Genomic DNA, 15,976 nt, shown 5'->3' on the forward strand with positions numbered 1-15,976 from the left:
CCGGCCCCAGCCTGGAGCCCCCTCCTGCACCCCTAACCCTTCCTCCCCAGAGCCTACACCCCAACCCCCTGCCCCAGCCCTGAGCCTGCTCCTGGCCCAGCTCAGAGCCCCCTCCTCCCCAGCCCTACCCCAGAGCCCACACCCCACTTTAGTGAAAGGCAGAGGGGATGGGCTCAGAAGGGGCGGGGCAGGGGGCGGAGCCAGCGTGTTCAGTTGGTGCAATAGGGGCGCTGCTGGGGGAGGGGCTGGGCAGCCTGGGAACGGATCTGGACTCCGCGCGGGGGCTGGGTTGCAAGGCCACGTGATCACGTTGCGCTGACGGCTCCCAGCGTGCAGCAGGCGTCTCGCCTCACTTCATTGGCTGACGGCCCTGGGGCGCTTACTTCTTATTGGTTGACATAACCGCGGGGCGGGGCGAGCGGCGATGAGGGACGCAGTTTGAAGGCGAAAGGGAAATCTTCACAAGCCGGGCCGGGGGCGTGGCCGAAGCGGCGGTTGTAGGCGGGGCTTGCCGTGACGTAAGGCAGCCCAGCAGCCAATGCGCAGGCTAGGGAGGGGAGTTTGAATCGGGACGCCCGGGCTCGGGGAGCGGCTGGCGGAGCGGAGCGGAGCGGAGCGAGGGGCCGGGGAGCGCCGCCGCCGCCATGAGGAAAAGGTGAGGGGCCGGGCCGGGCGTCTCCCCCCAGCGCTACCGGCGGCGCGGGGCCCGGCCTGGCTCGGCGCTCGGAGCAGGGTCTCGCCCCAGCCGCGCGGGGCCCGGCCCGGCCCGGCCCGCCAGGGAGCGGAGCGGAGCAGCCCAGCCCGGGGCTCGCCTGGCTGCGGCTGCTGGGCGCGGGCCGGGGGTCCCTGGGGAAGGGACCGGTCCCAGCACGGGGCGTGTCCTGGCGCCGCTACGGCGGTGCCGTTTGCGGTGGGGAAAGGCCGCGGGAGGGGCGCGGAGCCGCTGCCCTGCGAGCAGCGAGGAATAAGTCTGGGACTGTTCCGCTTGGCAAGGAGGCGCCTGGGGGGGGATCTGACAGAGGTCTCTGCAATCAGGGCTGGGGTGGAGAATGTGAATACAGACGTGTTATTTACTCCTCCTCATAGCACAAGAACTAGGGGTCACCCAATGAAATTAATGGGCAGCAGGTTTAAAACAAACATAAAGAAGTATTTCTTCACACAGCACAAGTCAACCTGTGGAACTCCTTGCCAGGGGATGTTGTGAAGGCCAAATGTATATGTGGGCTCCAAAAAGAATTAGAGAAGTTCCTGGAGTGTAATAAGGTCCATCAATGGCTATTAGCCAAGGTGGTCAGGGATGCGACCACATGCTCTGGGCTCCCTAAGCTTCTGGGAACTGAGGATAGAGGATGAATGAATCACTTGATAATTGCCTGTTGTTTTCATTCCCTTTGAAGCACTTGGCATTGGCTACTGTTGGAAGACAGGATACTGGGCTAGATGGGCCTTTGATCTGATCCAGTCTGGCTGTTCTTATGTTTATGCTCATGTTTTTAAGAGGTCTATAAATACTTGGGCAATTATATAATTATTCAGATTCTTTGTTTTTAATATGTTAGAATATGGTGAATGACATTTAGGAGATGAGGATTTTATTTGTTTTTACTTGTGACATTTGGATGAAAACTGGAATTCAATTAAAAATGCACAAAACTGCATTTTAAAATAGCTTTTTGTTAATTAAAAGAAATTACCTTAAATGTACTGGGAACATAAGAAGTTTATCAAAATATGTTTTGCATTTAAAATTGATTTAATAAATAAGGGTGTTTCGGAGGGTGTAGCTGCAGATCCTGTACTTGAAGATAAAAGATACTTGGTGAATGGTGTTTGGTCTATTTTGTTCTCCTTGAGGGTATTGTGGCTGGCCTCTGGGTCCCTAAGCAAGCCATGTGAGTTTTATTTGTGTCTGGGACCCTTGGGTCTATGACCAGCCCTGGTTTTTGAAGTCTAAGTGTTGGTAGCAAGGGGATGGAGCTGAGCAGGGAGGTTCAGGATTTGTCAGTTTCCAGGCCCACCCCTGAGCAGAACAGGAGCAGCAAATAAGGGCGTTGGGGAGAGGTATGGCTCCACACTAGGTAGTGAAGATATGGACAATGAAGGCAAAACTGCTGTGATGTACCTTGGATGTGCTCTGCTCTCTTTTTCTGCCAGAAAGAGAGAGTTCTGGTGGTGGCTGTAGTGGTGGAGAAAACATGGTATGAGAGAGCAAATTTCAATGCTGCGCAGCGTCCAAGCAAAGACTTCCTAGACAACCGGATTCAGAAATAATTGCCACCGGGAGAAGGATCATCTGTGAGAGAAGGAACCGAAGAGGTGGACTGGCAATTTGTGACCGAGAGGGGGAAGAGAGACGCATTCATGGATAGAAATGTTGAATTATCAGATAATAAGCAAGTCCCTTTTATCTTCAAACACAGGATCTGCAGGATGAAGAAGTACTTTTCATGAAGCAGAATGATGTACTAGTATCCTATGAGAATGAAATAGAACTTTTCAGTCCACTGGTGTAACTAAAGGCGAAAAAAGCAAACGTCATTCAGGGATGTATTAGCAGGAGTGTTGTAAGCAAGACATGAGAAGTAATTCTTCCACTCTACTCCGTGCTGATTAGGCCTCAATTGGAGTGTCCAGTTCTGCGTGCCACATTTCAGGAAAGATGTGGACAAATTAGAGAGAGCCCAGAGAAGAGCAACAAAAATGATTAAAGGTTTAGAAAACATGACCTATGAGGGAAGATTGAAAAAACTGGGTTTGTTTCTTCTGGGGAAGAGAAGACTGAGAGGGAACATAAGGGGGAGGTTTAGGTTGGACATTAGGAAAAACTTCTTAACTGTCAGGGTGGTTAAGCGCTGGAATAAACTGCCTAGGGAAGTTGTGGAATCTCCATCATTGGGGATTTTTAAGAGCAGGTTTGACAAACACCTGTCAGGGATGGGCTAGATAATATTTAGTCCTGCCATGAGTGCAGGGGACTGGACTAGATGACCTCTCGATGTCCCTTCCAGTCCTATGTTTCTATAATGCTAGTCAACATGATTTTATGAAAAGTAGGCCTTGCCAAACACACTTGATTTCATTCTTTGAGGTTACAAATTCGGTTGATAAAAGTAACTTATCGATTTAGACTTTTGAAGAAACTAAGCTAGTACCATACAACATCCTGATTTCCCCCCCCCAAAAAGCACTATGCAATATCAATAAAGCATATATTAAATGGATTAAGAACTGGCGAACTGACCGATCTCAAAGTAGTCATCAATGGGGAATCATCATTGAATGGGGATGTTTCTATGTGGATAAGTTCCATGTGGATAAGAATTAAGCCCAATACTATTCAGCACTTTCATCAGTGATCTGGAGGTAAATATAAAATCACTGCTAATAAAATTTGCAGATGAGACAGATTGGCAACTAATGATGAGAACAGGGCAGCCAAACAGTAATCTGCAAACAAAATGTGTATTAATACAGCCAAATGTAAAGTTACCCATCCAGGAACAAGGAATGCCAGGCATACCTACAGAATGGGGCCTGTCTCCTGGAGAGCAGTAATTCTGAAAAGGATTTGGGGTCCTACTGGATGAGCAACTCAACATGAGCTACCCATGCAAAAAGGGTTAATGCAATCATTGGGTGTATGAATAGGGAGGTGATTTTTACCTCTGTATACAGCATTGGTGAGACCACTACTGGAATATTATGTGCACTTCCATATTTTTAAAGAGGTGTTGAAAAATGGGACAGGGTGTGTAAAGAACTAGAAAGTATTTCAGGGCTGGAGAAAATGCCCTTCAGTGAGAGACTTAGAGCTCAGTATGTTTAGTTTATCAAAAAGTCTGAGAGGTGACTTGATTACTGAATATAAGTACCTTCCCTGGGAGAAAATACTGAGTACTAAAGAGGTCTTTCATCTCGAGGAGACCAGCAGAACAAGAGAAGAAACGTATCAGAGGGGTAGCCGTGTTAGTCTGGATCTGTAAAAAGCGACAGAGTCCTGTGGCACCTTATAGACTAACAGGCGTATTGGAGCATAAGCTTTCGTGGGTGAATACCCACTTCGTCAGACGCATGAGAAGAAATGGTTACTCACCCTGTGCAGTAACTGGTTCTTTGAGATGTGTCCCCCTAGTGGAACACCCATAGGGACACGGCTCAAAGAAGAGCCCATGGCTGGAAGCTGAATTCAAATTAGATACAAATGTTCAACAGGGAGGGTGATAGACCAGACTCCCAGTGCCAGCAGTGGATTCTCTCTCTTGATGGCTTCCAGTCCGTACTGGAGCCTTTCTGGAACGTGCATTTGCCAAACCCAAGTTACTGGGCCCAGTCAGGGGGACTGGGTGAAATGTAAGGGCCTGCGTTACACAGGAGGTCAGATTAGATGATCTAATGGTTGCTTCTGGCTAGAAACTCGGACTCTATGACCAAAGGAGGTTTTCGCTGTAGTTAATGAATTGAACTGACTGTTTCTGGACACCATGTCCTTCAAGTTCTTAGAACTGAGAGATCTCCTCCTCTCACCTCATTTTTATTCATAGATTGAAGGGGGGAAACAAACTTTCAATTCTCAGTCAGTTTCTCAACTTTGAACAAACTCCTACAAATGAAGACCGTATTCTCTCTGCTTCTGCAGAAGAGGATAGTGCTGTCAAAAGCTGGTTTAGCACTTCAGCAAACTCAGTGATGTGAATTTCTTCAATGCTTTGGCAGCAAATGCATAACTACCTGAGTGGTTCGCTTCCAGCCCTGAAATTTTATTACGGCTGGCAATGACCAATGGATGATTGTTCTATGTGCATGTCATAACAGCATCTTCATCCGTTAGGCATCGTAACACTCCTTGGGGCAGGGAGTGTCTCTTTGTTCTGTGTTCGTACAGTGCCTGGCACAATGGGCTCCTGGGTGCTTTCCCAACACTAAAGAATAATATCCTAGTACTTTGTCTTGAGAATATTGGCGAGAACGTGAGGCGCAGTAAGTGCTTGATCCCTCCGCTTCCTCACAGCCTGAGGTTTTGTTGGGTGGGTCTTTCCAAAGTCCAGCCGCATCAGCAATAGAGCAGCTCTTTACAACTTGTCCAAAGGAATGCAAACCAGTTTGTCCAAATAGATGTTTTAAAACTCAACCCTCTATTCCATCTCATGCGAGATCTAGTTTAAGTCTCCTCTCTTCAGTGGAGCTAAAGCGAAGTGATTGTGATGGAAGTGTTTTACAACTGTCCCTCCTGCCTCCCTCAGCGAGGTGCTGGCTGCAGAGTCCGTGGCCTGTCTGAACAAAGCGCTGGGTCACCTTCGGGATATCTGGGAGGAGATTGGGATCCCTGAGGAGCAGCGACTGCAACGAACAGAAGTGGTGAAGAAGCACATCAAGGCGAGTACTTTTCCCTCTAGCGCCCTTTGCTCTGTATCCAGACACTGTAAGGGATGAATGAACTCGAGGAGTGTACACCTGACCCCAGTGCCCTGCAGGGAAGCAGCTGCTCTGCCTTGGGCAAGGAAGAACTGGTGGGGAAGGAGGGCAAAACTGGTGCTTTCTCTTTAGGGCCTTTCCTGGCAGCTCAGGGGAGCTTTATCCCTGCTAGACTTACGCTGCCTCTCCTCAGAATCATGAGCCTGGAGAAATACAATGGATATTGCAGAAAATCTGTTGACTTCCCCAGTATGTGCTGCTAACTGCAGCTACTTAGCAAAGAGGCGGTCAGCACTGGCCAGTCTAGAAGAGGTATTGACTGTGTCAACTAGTGAGGACCTACCCTGGTCTAAACAGTTCCTGCTGGCCAGCTCTGCTCCACTGGGGTGGCCCAGAGGTCATTGTGTCAGGCTTTCAGCCTCCCTGTATTCCTCAGCATTATACAGGGGAGCCCTGCCCAATCATGTCCAATCCAGGATGTAGGCCCTAGCATGGCCAGCAGATCTGTTTGGGTCCCTTCCAGTTCTGTCTTCAGCAGTGTATAGGACCTAACCATTCCAGCCCTCTTACCTCCCTGCCCTATAGATGACTAGTTTTCCTCCTCCTCCTGCTGCTAGCCATCTATTTCTCATCATGCATGTGCTAAACACGCACCCGTGCCATCCAGAAGCCTGGTTGGGGGTGGTAGTGGAAACAGCTGGCTAGCATCCAGGAAGGATCCAGAGCACTCAAAAGCCATCTCCACTGGCTTCTCTTGTGCTGGATCCCAGGGCCATACAATACAATCCAAAGGTGCCCATTGCTCCCGGGATAGCTGGCTTCTCTAATGTGCCCAAGGCTCTTGTCCTCCTGTAACTATGCCCTGGCCCCTATGATTGTCTTCATCCAAAACTCTGAAAACCCTTCACAAAGGTGGTTAAGTACAAGCTTGAAAAATGTACCCTGTGCCTACTAGGCCTACTGGGCAGGGTCCAAACTCCTGCACAGCCCTAGCCCCCACCCCCTGCAAAAGAGGCACACAACAGCCTGTTCCTTGGAGTTACCCTGAACCGCTTTCTGTTGTTTCCTGGCTCTTGGACCTTCTGTCTGAACTCTGCTTCTTCCTCCTCTCCTGCCATAGGTTGTACTTCTTCCCGCGCTGCTCTTCCCTCTCGCCCTGGCTTCCCCTTGCATGGAGTTCTCCCCTCTCCTCTTCTATTCTCCTTTCCCCCTCAGATAACCTTCCTTCCCTGCTTCTCTTGAGTTAGCCACTGCCCCTTTCTGCTTTTTCTGCTGCTCCGCTTCCAGGCCCACTCGACTGCTCCAGATACTCTCCCCTGGGGCGAGTGGGTTTCTCAAGCCTTGTAAGTACTATTCCCATTTCACAGATGATCATTCTGAGGTCCAGGGGTGACACTCGGTGACTCTCACACTCCTCCCCTGGGTTACTGAGTTGGCCAAGTGCCCAGTGGGAAAATGGACCTGCTCCCCAGGACAGGGGGCTCTCAGCGAGGCGCAGCGTTGGCACGTCGGTGGAGGGCAGGCATGATACATTCTGGGCTGTGGGAGAGCAGGACAGAGAGTGTCTCCCCTAGGGCTGTGTACCTGCTCCATCACATTGCAAACTGTTCACCTCTCCGGTCCTGCTCTGGGGGGAGAGGCCCAGACCCCCGTTGCACAACTTCTATCGCCCTCACATTCTGAACTTGGTGGCCTGGGTTCCTTGAAGTCCCTGTCAGGTCCCTGCAGACTAACAGTCCTGTCTCTTGGCCCCTGAGGCAGCCCTCCCTACCAGACTGTAGCTATAGTCCTACCCACTATTTCCCGCTTTGCCTCACCAGAGCATAGAGATCGGGGGGTCTTGCTGCAGCTCTGCCCTGGCATTGCTGTTCTGCGTCTCCTGTGCCCAGTGTAAAACCTCTCACTCCAGTCCATACGGTGGGCACTGTGCTCTCTGCCCAGCATGCCCAGAGGCAAAGCCTTTCAGGGGTGTAAGTGGGCTCTGCTCCACACCTCCTGACACCAGGCTTAGCGTATTCACTCCTCTGGCCCTCCCACCCATCCTCTGCTGCTCCTCCTCACTGGCCAGCACTAACTGTCACTCTGCTGCAGGGTCTGCTGGACATGATGGTGGCTGAGGAGGAGAACCTGAAGGAGCGTCTCCTGAAAAGCATTGCTATGTGTCGCAAGGAACTGGACACTCTCTGCAAGGAGCTCCAGCTGGATCCATTTGAGGTGAGTTCCGGGGCCTGGCCCTGAGACTCCCTCCTGTCCATCCAGTCTAGTTACACTGGCTTCTACTGGCTTTGTCCTCACCCCGGTGCCTCACGCAGGGCCCCAGCTCACAGGAGAAACCGGCTCTTTCCCAAAGTCTGTCTCCTGAGAGCTCATCAGTGAACCGTAGGGAGCACAGAGCTCTGGACCCCCAATGGGGTCTTGCAGGCTGAGTGGGGGTGGCACAGTCTCATGCTGCAGACCTGGCTTCTCGCAGCCGATCCACTTTGTCTGTGGAAGGGCTGTTCTGCTGGGGTGTCTCGCCCCGTCAGCCTGAAACTAATCAGGTCAATGTACCTTGGCTAGAGCTGCTGTAGAGAGCAGTGCTGATGTCTTGTGCTCTCTCAGGAGGAGGAGGAGAGCACCATCCTGCAGCTGGAGAAGGACTTGCGCACCCGCCTGGAAGTGATGCTGAAGCAGAAGAGAGAGAGGAAGCAGGAGCTGAAAACTCTGCAAGAACGCGACCAAGACTTGTGTGACCTTCTCTGCATGACTCCCTACAGCATCGACAGCAACTCCGTGCCCAGCCTGGAGGAGCTCGACTGCTTCAGATGCCACCTGGCAGCACTGGCTGCTGAGAAGGTCTTTTGTGGGTGGGTGGGTGGTGGTGGTGCAGGGGGGAAGTATGTGTGTGAGAGAGCGCGAGAGGAAACCTGTGTGGCAGGATGCTTCCTGGCCTCTAGCGCTGTTGCTTTCTGCCTCCAGGAGCGCAGGAGAGAGGAGTTCGTCAGGGTCAAACGGCAGATCATTCTGTGCATGGAGGAGCTGGATCATGTCCCTGACACCAGCTTCGAGCGGGATGTGGTGTGTGAGGATGAGGACGCCTTCTGCCTATCTATGGAGAACATTGCTGCTCTTAAAGAGCTGCTGCAGCAGGTATGGCACACAGTGGTCTGAAGTCTTCCATGCTGTAGTTTGCAGGGAGATTCTTAGTGCTGGGGCTCCAGTAAAAGGGTCATGGCACTGGTGAAGAGGGCTTGTAATAGGGGCAGATGAAGAGGTGTGGGGGCTCCTGCCTTTGCAGTGAGCAGGTACTTCTGATGAGTCCCCCTTGAACAGAAGTGAGCTACCCTGCTAGCTGCCGGAATGCTGACCCTGTGCTTTCCCCGCTCCAGCTGGAGGCCCGGAGAGCTTTAAATGAAGCTGTTTGCGGTGAGCTGCGCTCCAGAATTGTGGAGCTCTGGGACAGGCTGCAGGTGCCTGCGGAGGAGAGAGAAGCCTTTGCCACATACATGACCGGATCCAGAGCCAAAACCAGGAAAGCCGTAAGGAAACCTTGCCCGGTCTGAGCCATAGGGGGGCTGTTCCTTGGTGTAAAGGGAGGGATGTGAGCCTTGCCTCTGAGTGCTGGCCATGGGCACTAGTGCCTGGCGGCTCTTGTGTTCTAGGATGGCTTGTGCTGTGTGGGGCCAGGAACGATCCCCAGCCGCTCCAGGCTGGTTCTCCCGGAAGCACCCAGTAAATCCCCTTCCCTGTACTGCTGTGCCCTGACGCCCAGGACTTTGCCTGCTCTGTTCTGGTCTCTAGCTGCAGTTCGAGGTGGACCGTCTGGAGGAGCTGAAGCTGCAGAACATGAAGACTGTGATTGAAGCAATCCGAGCAGAGCTGGCCGCTTACTGGGACAAATGCTTTTACGGCACTGAGCAGAGACAAGCTTTTGCCCCTTACTACGAGGGTGCGTATGGGGTTTCCAGGTTGGGCCTGGGGCTGGGCCTTGGGTTTTCTGTCTGCCCCGTAGGGAGCTGTGCAGGCCAGCTGGAGGCGTGCAGGGTGCTCTCCAGTGGAGCTTCCCATTCAGCAGCCTGGCCTGCTGCTGCCCCATTGCTCTGAGTTTGGGATCCCTGCTGTCTGTGCCCTGGGTGACTCTGCTCTCCATCCCTTCGCAGAGGACTGCACCGAGGCCCTGCTGCAGCTCCACGACGCTGAGGTGGGGCATGTGAAGCATTACTACGAGACACACAAAGAGCTCTTTGAAGCTGTTCAGAAATGGGAGGAAAACTGGAGGCTTTTCCTGGAGCTGGAGGTACTGTCCCTGCAGGGAGCATACCAACTGACCCTAGCTCTGGGGAGTGCTGGGGGCTGAGGAAGGCCACAAGGCAAAATTTGGGGAGATGGGTAGTATGACCTGGGGGGTGGCCTGGCAAACAGAGATTGAGCGCAGTACTGCAGGCAGGGCAGGAGGGCATCTCGGGGACATAGGTGGACATGTCAGGATGTGAACTGTCTGCTTGGCCTTCTGTGCATTAGAGAAAAGCAACGGACCCAAGTCGCTTTGCTAACCGAGGGGGCAACCTCCTGAAGGAAGAAAAGCAGCGAGCGAAACTGCAGAAGACTCTCCCCAAAGTACGTGCTGCTCTGGGGTGGTGGCCCGCCTGCCAGCACGTGGGAGCTGAACACGGGGCGTGTGGGCTTGGCATGCCGTCCCTGAGGCTCCCAGCCCTGTGGATTGGTTGGCAGCATAAAGCAGGGCTCTCTGAGGGGTCTGGGTGCTGACCAGGCAGGTCACAGGCTCTGGGAAATCCCAGGCTGCATGGGACAGCCTGACCTGCTCTGCTGCAGTATTCACTGTCTGTCTCTCTCTCTCCGCCTAGCTGGAGGAGGAGCTGAAAGTTCGGGTTGAGGCCTGGGAACGGGAGCATGAGGAGGCCTTCTTGGTGAATGGGCAGCGATTCATGGAATACGTGAGCGAGCAATGGCAGCTGCATCGGCTGGAGAAAGAGAAGGAGAAGCAGGAACGGGTGAGTGCAGAGCCGAACAGAGTGAAGTCCCACCGGCAGGGGGCCAGGTGTGTTCTCCACTGCCACTGGGACAGGCCCTTTCCTGCTGCCTGAGCCAGGTTGAGCTGTGGGATACAGATGGGCAAACCTCTCACTGCTCTTCTGGGGGGAGAGAGCGTTGCCACTTCTGCACGTGGCCAAAGCTAATGGCATCAGCGTATCCTGCAGGCCTCGGCCAGCACGTACTGTGCTCCTTCTCCCTGGATGCCGCTAAGCTGGGATTTGGCCACACTAATTCATACCTGTGCCTGGCGTCTGTCCTCCCATCCTGGCACTGCCTTCCAGCAAGCAGGGGTGAGTCGCTGCTGCGTGGGCTCTGCTCAGTGCTTTCCACTAGCTGGCCCTGTGCTGTGCCGCAGGCTGGGGTTTAATTGGCTCTCGATGCCCCTGGGCACGTAACTGTGTGAATCACTGGGGCTGGCGCACACCTCTCCAATGGGCCCTCACCCAGGCCCGGCTCTACCTGTCTTTTGTGTAGCAACTGAAGAAGAGTCGTCAGATTGAGGAGGAGATGCTGTATGGCAGCGTCCCGAGGACACCCAGCAAGCGCCGGGTCCTAGGCGCCAACACGCCTGGCAAAGTGAGGAAGGTAAATGAGACGCGCTGCCAGCCTGGCACAGCAGCACAAGCTTTGCTGGGAGACGGGCCAAGCTTGGTGTTCCTTAAAGGAGCCCAGTTCTTGGGCATCTTTGGGTGGGAGGAGTGAAACGGCGCTTGCTGAGCTGCCAGTGGTTAGCACCCCAGAGCCACGGCAGGGTCAGGCCCCGGGGATACCATGGCTCCTAAAGGGGCCAGGGAGCAGGACCTCGCTGATGGCGGCCAGAGAGCTGTCCACACCCTCCTGCCCCGGGGAGTGACTGGAGCCCTCCCGCCAGCACTGACGGCTCTGTCCGCAGCCTCCCCTGGAAAGCAGCCAGGAGCGCTGGGATTCTCCCAATGGCTGTTGCTGACCTGAGACTTGCCCCCCACCCCCCATTGCCACCCTGGTTACCACATGGGGGGAGCCACTAAAGGGAACCTAGCAAAGGGCCCCCTTTCCAAGGGCTTCCCTGCATGGCTGGTCTCTGAGCCTCCACCACTAACTTCTTCTACTTTGCCTTCAGCTCAATGCAACTTCCTGTACCACTCCCAACAGCACATTCCGTTCTGCCTTTGGGGGGACGCTCTTCCACTCCCCGGTGTCCCGCCCACCACCCTCCGGAGGCAAGGTAAGCGCATGCTGCCCCTAGCTCCAGTGCCCTGCCCCAGGGAAGTCGGCTCTTCTAGCCCGTGTAGGCACAGCCCCCAGGAGAGGGATACTGACTGGGCAGAGGGCGTGTGAGCATGGGGTGGAGGAGGCAGGTATAAAATAGCTTCTCCCACGTGCAGTTCTGGCTGCCTCCATGGCTGTCGCTCCCCTCAATGTACGTACCAAGCTGCAGTCCCGCCGAGCTCCATGGTGCTCCCGCTGGGGGTGGGGCTTCTTTATTCGGTGGTCAACTGCAAGCTGCCAATGCGATGGGTAAAGCTCGTGTCGGGCCTGCTGCATGTGGGTGTGCAGGGCACTGCTCTGGGCAGTGAGAGCCAATGGCCTTCAGAAAACATGTCTGCAGCACTTCTGGCGCTTTTCCATCACTCCGCATTGTTTGGTCGCTGGCCCGTGCTGCCTTAGCTCAGACTCTAGGCATGATGGGCTCTGCCCCAGCAGGGTTGCCCCCGGGACTGGCTGAAGCTGGACAAGGCAGAACTTAAAGCTGAGCTCCAAGCCCTGACACGGGATTCCTCGGGTTTGGTGACGCAAGGAAGGGAAACCAAGCCAGCACCACTGTACTTGCCACGTCCTATTCGTGTCTGTCCTAACCATCAGTGCTTCCGTCTCTCTAGCTCGGCCAGCCTGCTCGGACCCCCAGCCGCGTGGCCATGAAGCCCCCTCGCACGGCACATGCAGAACGGAACAAGGAGAACATGTCCCAGTTGAATGGAACCACCCTGAGCGGTGGGTGCACCCCCACAGCCCCTGCCCAGCGTAACTACAGCATTAACTCTGTTGCCAGCACCTATTCTGAGTTTGCGGTAATTCACCTCTTCTAAACACAATCCAGTCTGGGCCGCACAGTCAGGGAGGGGATCCCTGCGCACCTCATACACTCCCGGAGGCACAGCATACCTCACCTCTGCTGTGTTCAGAGCCCATTTTCCTGCCACTTAGGGACAGTCGCCCAGAGCTGCCTTAGGGAGCCAGAGTGGGCTTGAACTCCAGTGACTTTAGCCCTGCCATTCTGTGTGGTTCCAATACTGCCTCACTCCGTTTCTGGCTGAGGGACCCACGCACCTGGCAATGAATGCACTCTCTGATCTCTCACGAAGAACTTCCCTGGCCTGGCTCTGTGTGCGGGAGCCTCGCCGCTCCCTGGTAGCCAGCCCCAGAGGAGAGGTGTTAGCCCCATGGTACAGACGGGGAACTGAGGCACAGTCACTGGCTTATCCAAGGTGTCTCGGGAGTTGGCAGCCGAGCCTGGCTTTGTAGCCAGATCTCCTGAGTTCCTGCGCAGGGCCGTAGCTTCGAAAGCGCTGTTCAGCTTGGGTGGTGTCTCTAGTGGCAGGGGGCTGGGCTTCAGCTGGCTGTCCACTTACTGCCTGCCACTGGCCTGGGGCTGCCACCTCTTTCATAACATTCACCTGTCCTCCGCACCCAGAGCAGCAGTTGGCTGTTCAGTGCACCCAAGGGAGACGTGAGTAAGAACAGGAGGCAGGCTCCATAGAAAACACAGCCATGGCAGAAGCACTGATTCTCTGCAGCTGGAGTTGGTGGTGGTGTGCCGATGCTCCTGTCTAGGAGCACACTCGGCTCAGCTCGGGGCTCTAGGGGGAGCCTGCTGCATCCTTGTTCCTTCTCTGCCTGGCCTCTCTGACGTGCGTTAGATGGGCCGAGCCTTCCTTACCCTGGTCCCAAAGCACACGGCAGCTCAGTGCTCCTGCCTGGGATCTGTCAGCTCTCCGGCCAAAGCCAGCTGGCTGGCACAGGGCAGGAGAGAGCCAGTGTGAGAGAGCCTGCCTCCTGCCATGGGCCAGGTGTTCCCTGTGTCACTTTGTGCTGGCCTGTCTGACCCTGACCCCACTCACAGCAAGCCCTGAGGCAGGGAGTTAGGCTGACCCCAGGGGCCCCAGTGTCCCATGGCTGGTGGAGGTCTGAATTAATAACCCCACCTAAGCTCCCCAACAGAGGCCTAGGGGGGTGAAGGTTCTTGGCCAGGCAGGGTAAGCGGAATCCCCCAACTCAGGGCAGCAAAAGCCAGGGCCACCGCCATGGAGCAGCGTTCCATGTGTCCAGCTTGCTTGCTGAGAACTCCGGCCCAAAGGCTGCATTCATGGCCAGTCTCCAGAACGGCTCCTGTCCCTAATGTTGTGGCTTCCCAAGAGGGTCTGGGACACAGGGCTTGAGGCATCTGTGGTCACTGGGACCAGTAACTTGTGGTTGGACCAAAAGGAAGCAGGGTTCCCTCTGGCAGAATTGTGATAGTCCCATGTGCCTGACACCAACTCCTCCCTGCCTCCCCTTGGTCTGTCTTACAAACCAGCTTGCTTTCCAGATGCTCCAACGGAGCCCAAGTTCTCAGCAAACTGGAGTGCTGCCTGCCCCGCAGGGACTGGTGCTGCGGGCAGGGGCAGGGGCAGCTGTTATCCATGTAGGAAGTCCCAGGATCAGCAGGAGATGGTTTGCTCTTGTGTCCCCTGCCTGCACTAACCCGGCACTGCTTTAGCTTGGGCTGTTCAGGGCTACTGGCCCGAAATGCCTCCTGGCTGCTTGACTGTAAGCTGCTTTCTCCTGCCCCTCCAGTGACCGCGGGTGGTGGTAGCACGTGCTGCCGAGGCAGCCACCTTGGCCAGGCTGCTGGAGAGCAACTCCGCTTCACGGCCCCAGGTGCACAGCCCGGCTCTGCGGCCTCTCACTGTGTTGCCCTCCCCTCAGCTGGCACTTCATTTGCATTTTTTTTTTCCCCTTTAACAGCGCGAACTTTCAAAGGCTTCCAAATCTGACACCAGCTCCCGGATCCTGAACTCCACAACCACCCACATCCACTGCTGAGGAGGCCACAGCCAGAGGGTTCCAGCTGTTTAGATTTGCTGGGTCGCTGCTCTGGCACAGCATGACTGGACATGCAGCGCCCGAGTGGGCGTCCCTTCAGCTGGAGGGGAAAACGGCAAGTGTCCCACGTTGGATTTTTAGGTGGGCCCTGCATGCTGCCGTGTTCCTGTGTGCCCCCAGCAGGGCCCATGGCCTGCGGGCAGCCATCCCCACGGCGAGAGGCAGGAGCAAGCAGTGTGGGGAGGGAGACTCTTTTTTTTTTAAATGGTTTTTACTACAGTGACTTTCAGGTTTTATGTTAGATGCAATGTTTTAAAAAGAGCTGGGCTGCTCCTGCCCAGGGCTCCCTGCTCTTCATACACTACTGCATGGCCCATGGAGCCCTGGAGTGGGGCAGCCAGAGCCTCCCATGGCAACTTCTACCCCCTGCCTCTCAGCCTCTGCTTTGCCTGCCTGGGCTGTGACTGGTTAGTTCTTTGGCTCTCAGGCTCGGCTGCTCTGAGGTGCTGGAGCCCAAAGCATCTTCCTCAGTATCGGTTCTCCTGCATACTTACCCCTTCCCCTGAGCATTTCCCAGCAGAGGGGCTGGGGGCTGGCTGGTGCCCCCCCTTCCTGAAGCGCAGTCCGCTTAGGGCTCCAGAACAGCACTGGCTTCTTAGCCTGCTGCCAATGTGCTGTGTGGGGTGAAGCCAGTACCTTGTCCTGCCCTTAGGGTGCACCAGTCCTGCTGGGCTAAGGCGTGGGCATAAAGGGAGAGGGTCTTGGCAATGCTCCATAGAAAGGGAGCTGGAATGCCTGTTCCAGCCAGGCCTGGGGGGCCAAGCATTCCCGCCCAGGATCCCTTCATCAGCACTGACTTAGGGCCAGGCAGCCTGGCACTTTCCCAGCACAACCTGCCCTTCTAAAGACAAAGGCAGCTGAGCTGGGGAGAGACTTGGCTGATTCCACCTCCTGCCTGCTAGACTCAACTTTGCAGCCCTGTAAAGGTAGAAACCCCCAGGTGTAGTGCTTTGTACCTGTGCTGCTGGGACAGCAGGGGCACTCTACCTCTGTGAGAGGCGACGGGAGCCGGCCTGTTGACGCCGCTGGCTAGAGGGGGTATTAGGTGGGTGTAGCTATGTTGCTCAGAGGGTGGATTACTGACACAAGGGGTCATGAATTGAGCAGCAGCCCAGCTTCCCCAGGCCATGTGTCAGACTAACCCTTGGCAGAGGCAGTAATCCCCTCGGCCAGCCCCCTAGAGCAGGGGTTAGTATGTACCCGGCTAGGAAGCAGGTCTAGGCCTGTTCCCTTAGCAAGCGGCACCTTTCCACTGCTCTGAGCAGGCTGGAGCTGGGGCTATGCCTGTTTGAACCTCTGTTCCCATCACTGAGTGATGCTCTGTAAATAGTGTTCTTGTCCCTGATCATGAACCAATGTGCACCTTATCACTACAGCTCCCCTTGCTTGGTTATTTATTCTCATG

At 54.9% G+C, this 15,976-nt stretch overlaps 1 protein-coding gene across 1 annotated transcript; it reads left to right on the forward strand.

Annotated features, from left to right (window-relative positions):
• Nucleotides 1–644: 644 nt before the first annotated feature.
• PRC1 (protein regulator of cytokinesis 1) lies at nucleotides 645–14,511 on the forward strand. The gene is made up of 14 exons (XM_065412335.1): nucleotides 645–655; nucleotides 5,244–5,376; nucleotides 7,507–7,629; nucleotides 8,017–8,250; nucleotides 8,374–8,544; nucleotides 8,784–8,933; nucleotides 9,196–9,343; nucleotides 9,555–9,691; nucleotides 9,916–10,011; nucleotides 10,260–10,406; nucleotides 10,924–11,034; nucleotides 11,549–11,653; nucleotides 12,309–12,497; nucleotides 14,434–14,511. The coding sequence occupies exons 1-14, from the start codon at nucleotides 645–647 to the stop codon at nucleotides 14,509–14,511; spliced, it is 1,833 nt and encodes a 610-aa protein (XP_065268407.1).
• Nucleotides 14,512–15,976: the final 1,465 nt, after the last annotated feature.

This window comes from Emys orbicularis, chromosome 10, assembly GCF_028017835.1.
Source record: "Emys orbicularis isolate rEmyOrb1 chromosome 10, rEmyOrb1.hap1, whole genome shotgun sequence".
NCBI lineage: Eukaryota > Metazoa > Chordata > Testudines > Emydidae > Emys > Emys orbicularis.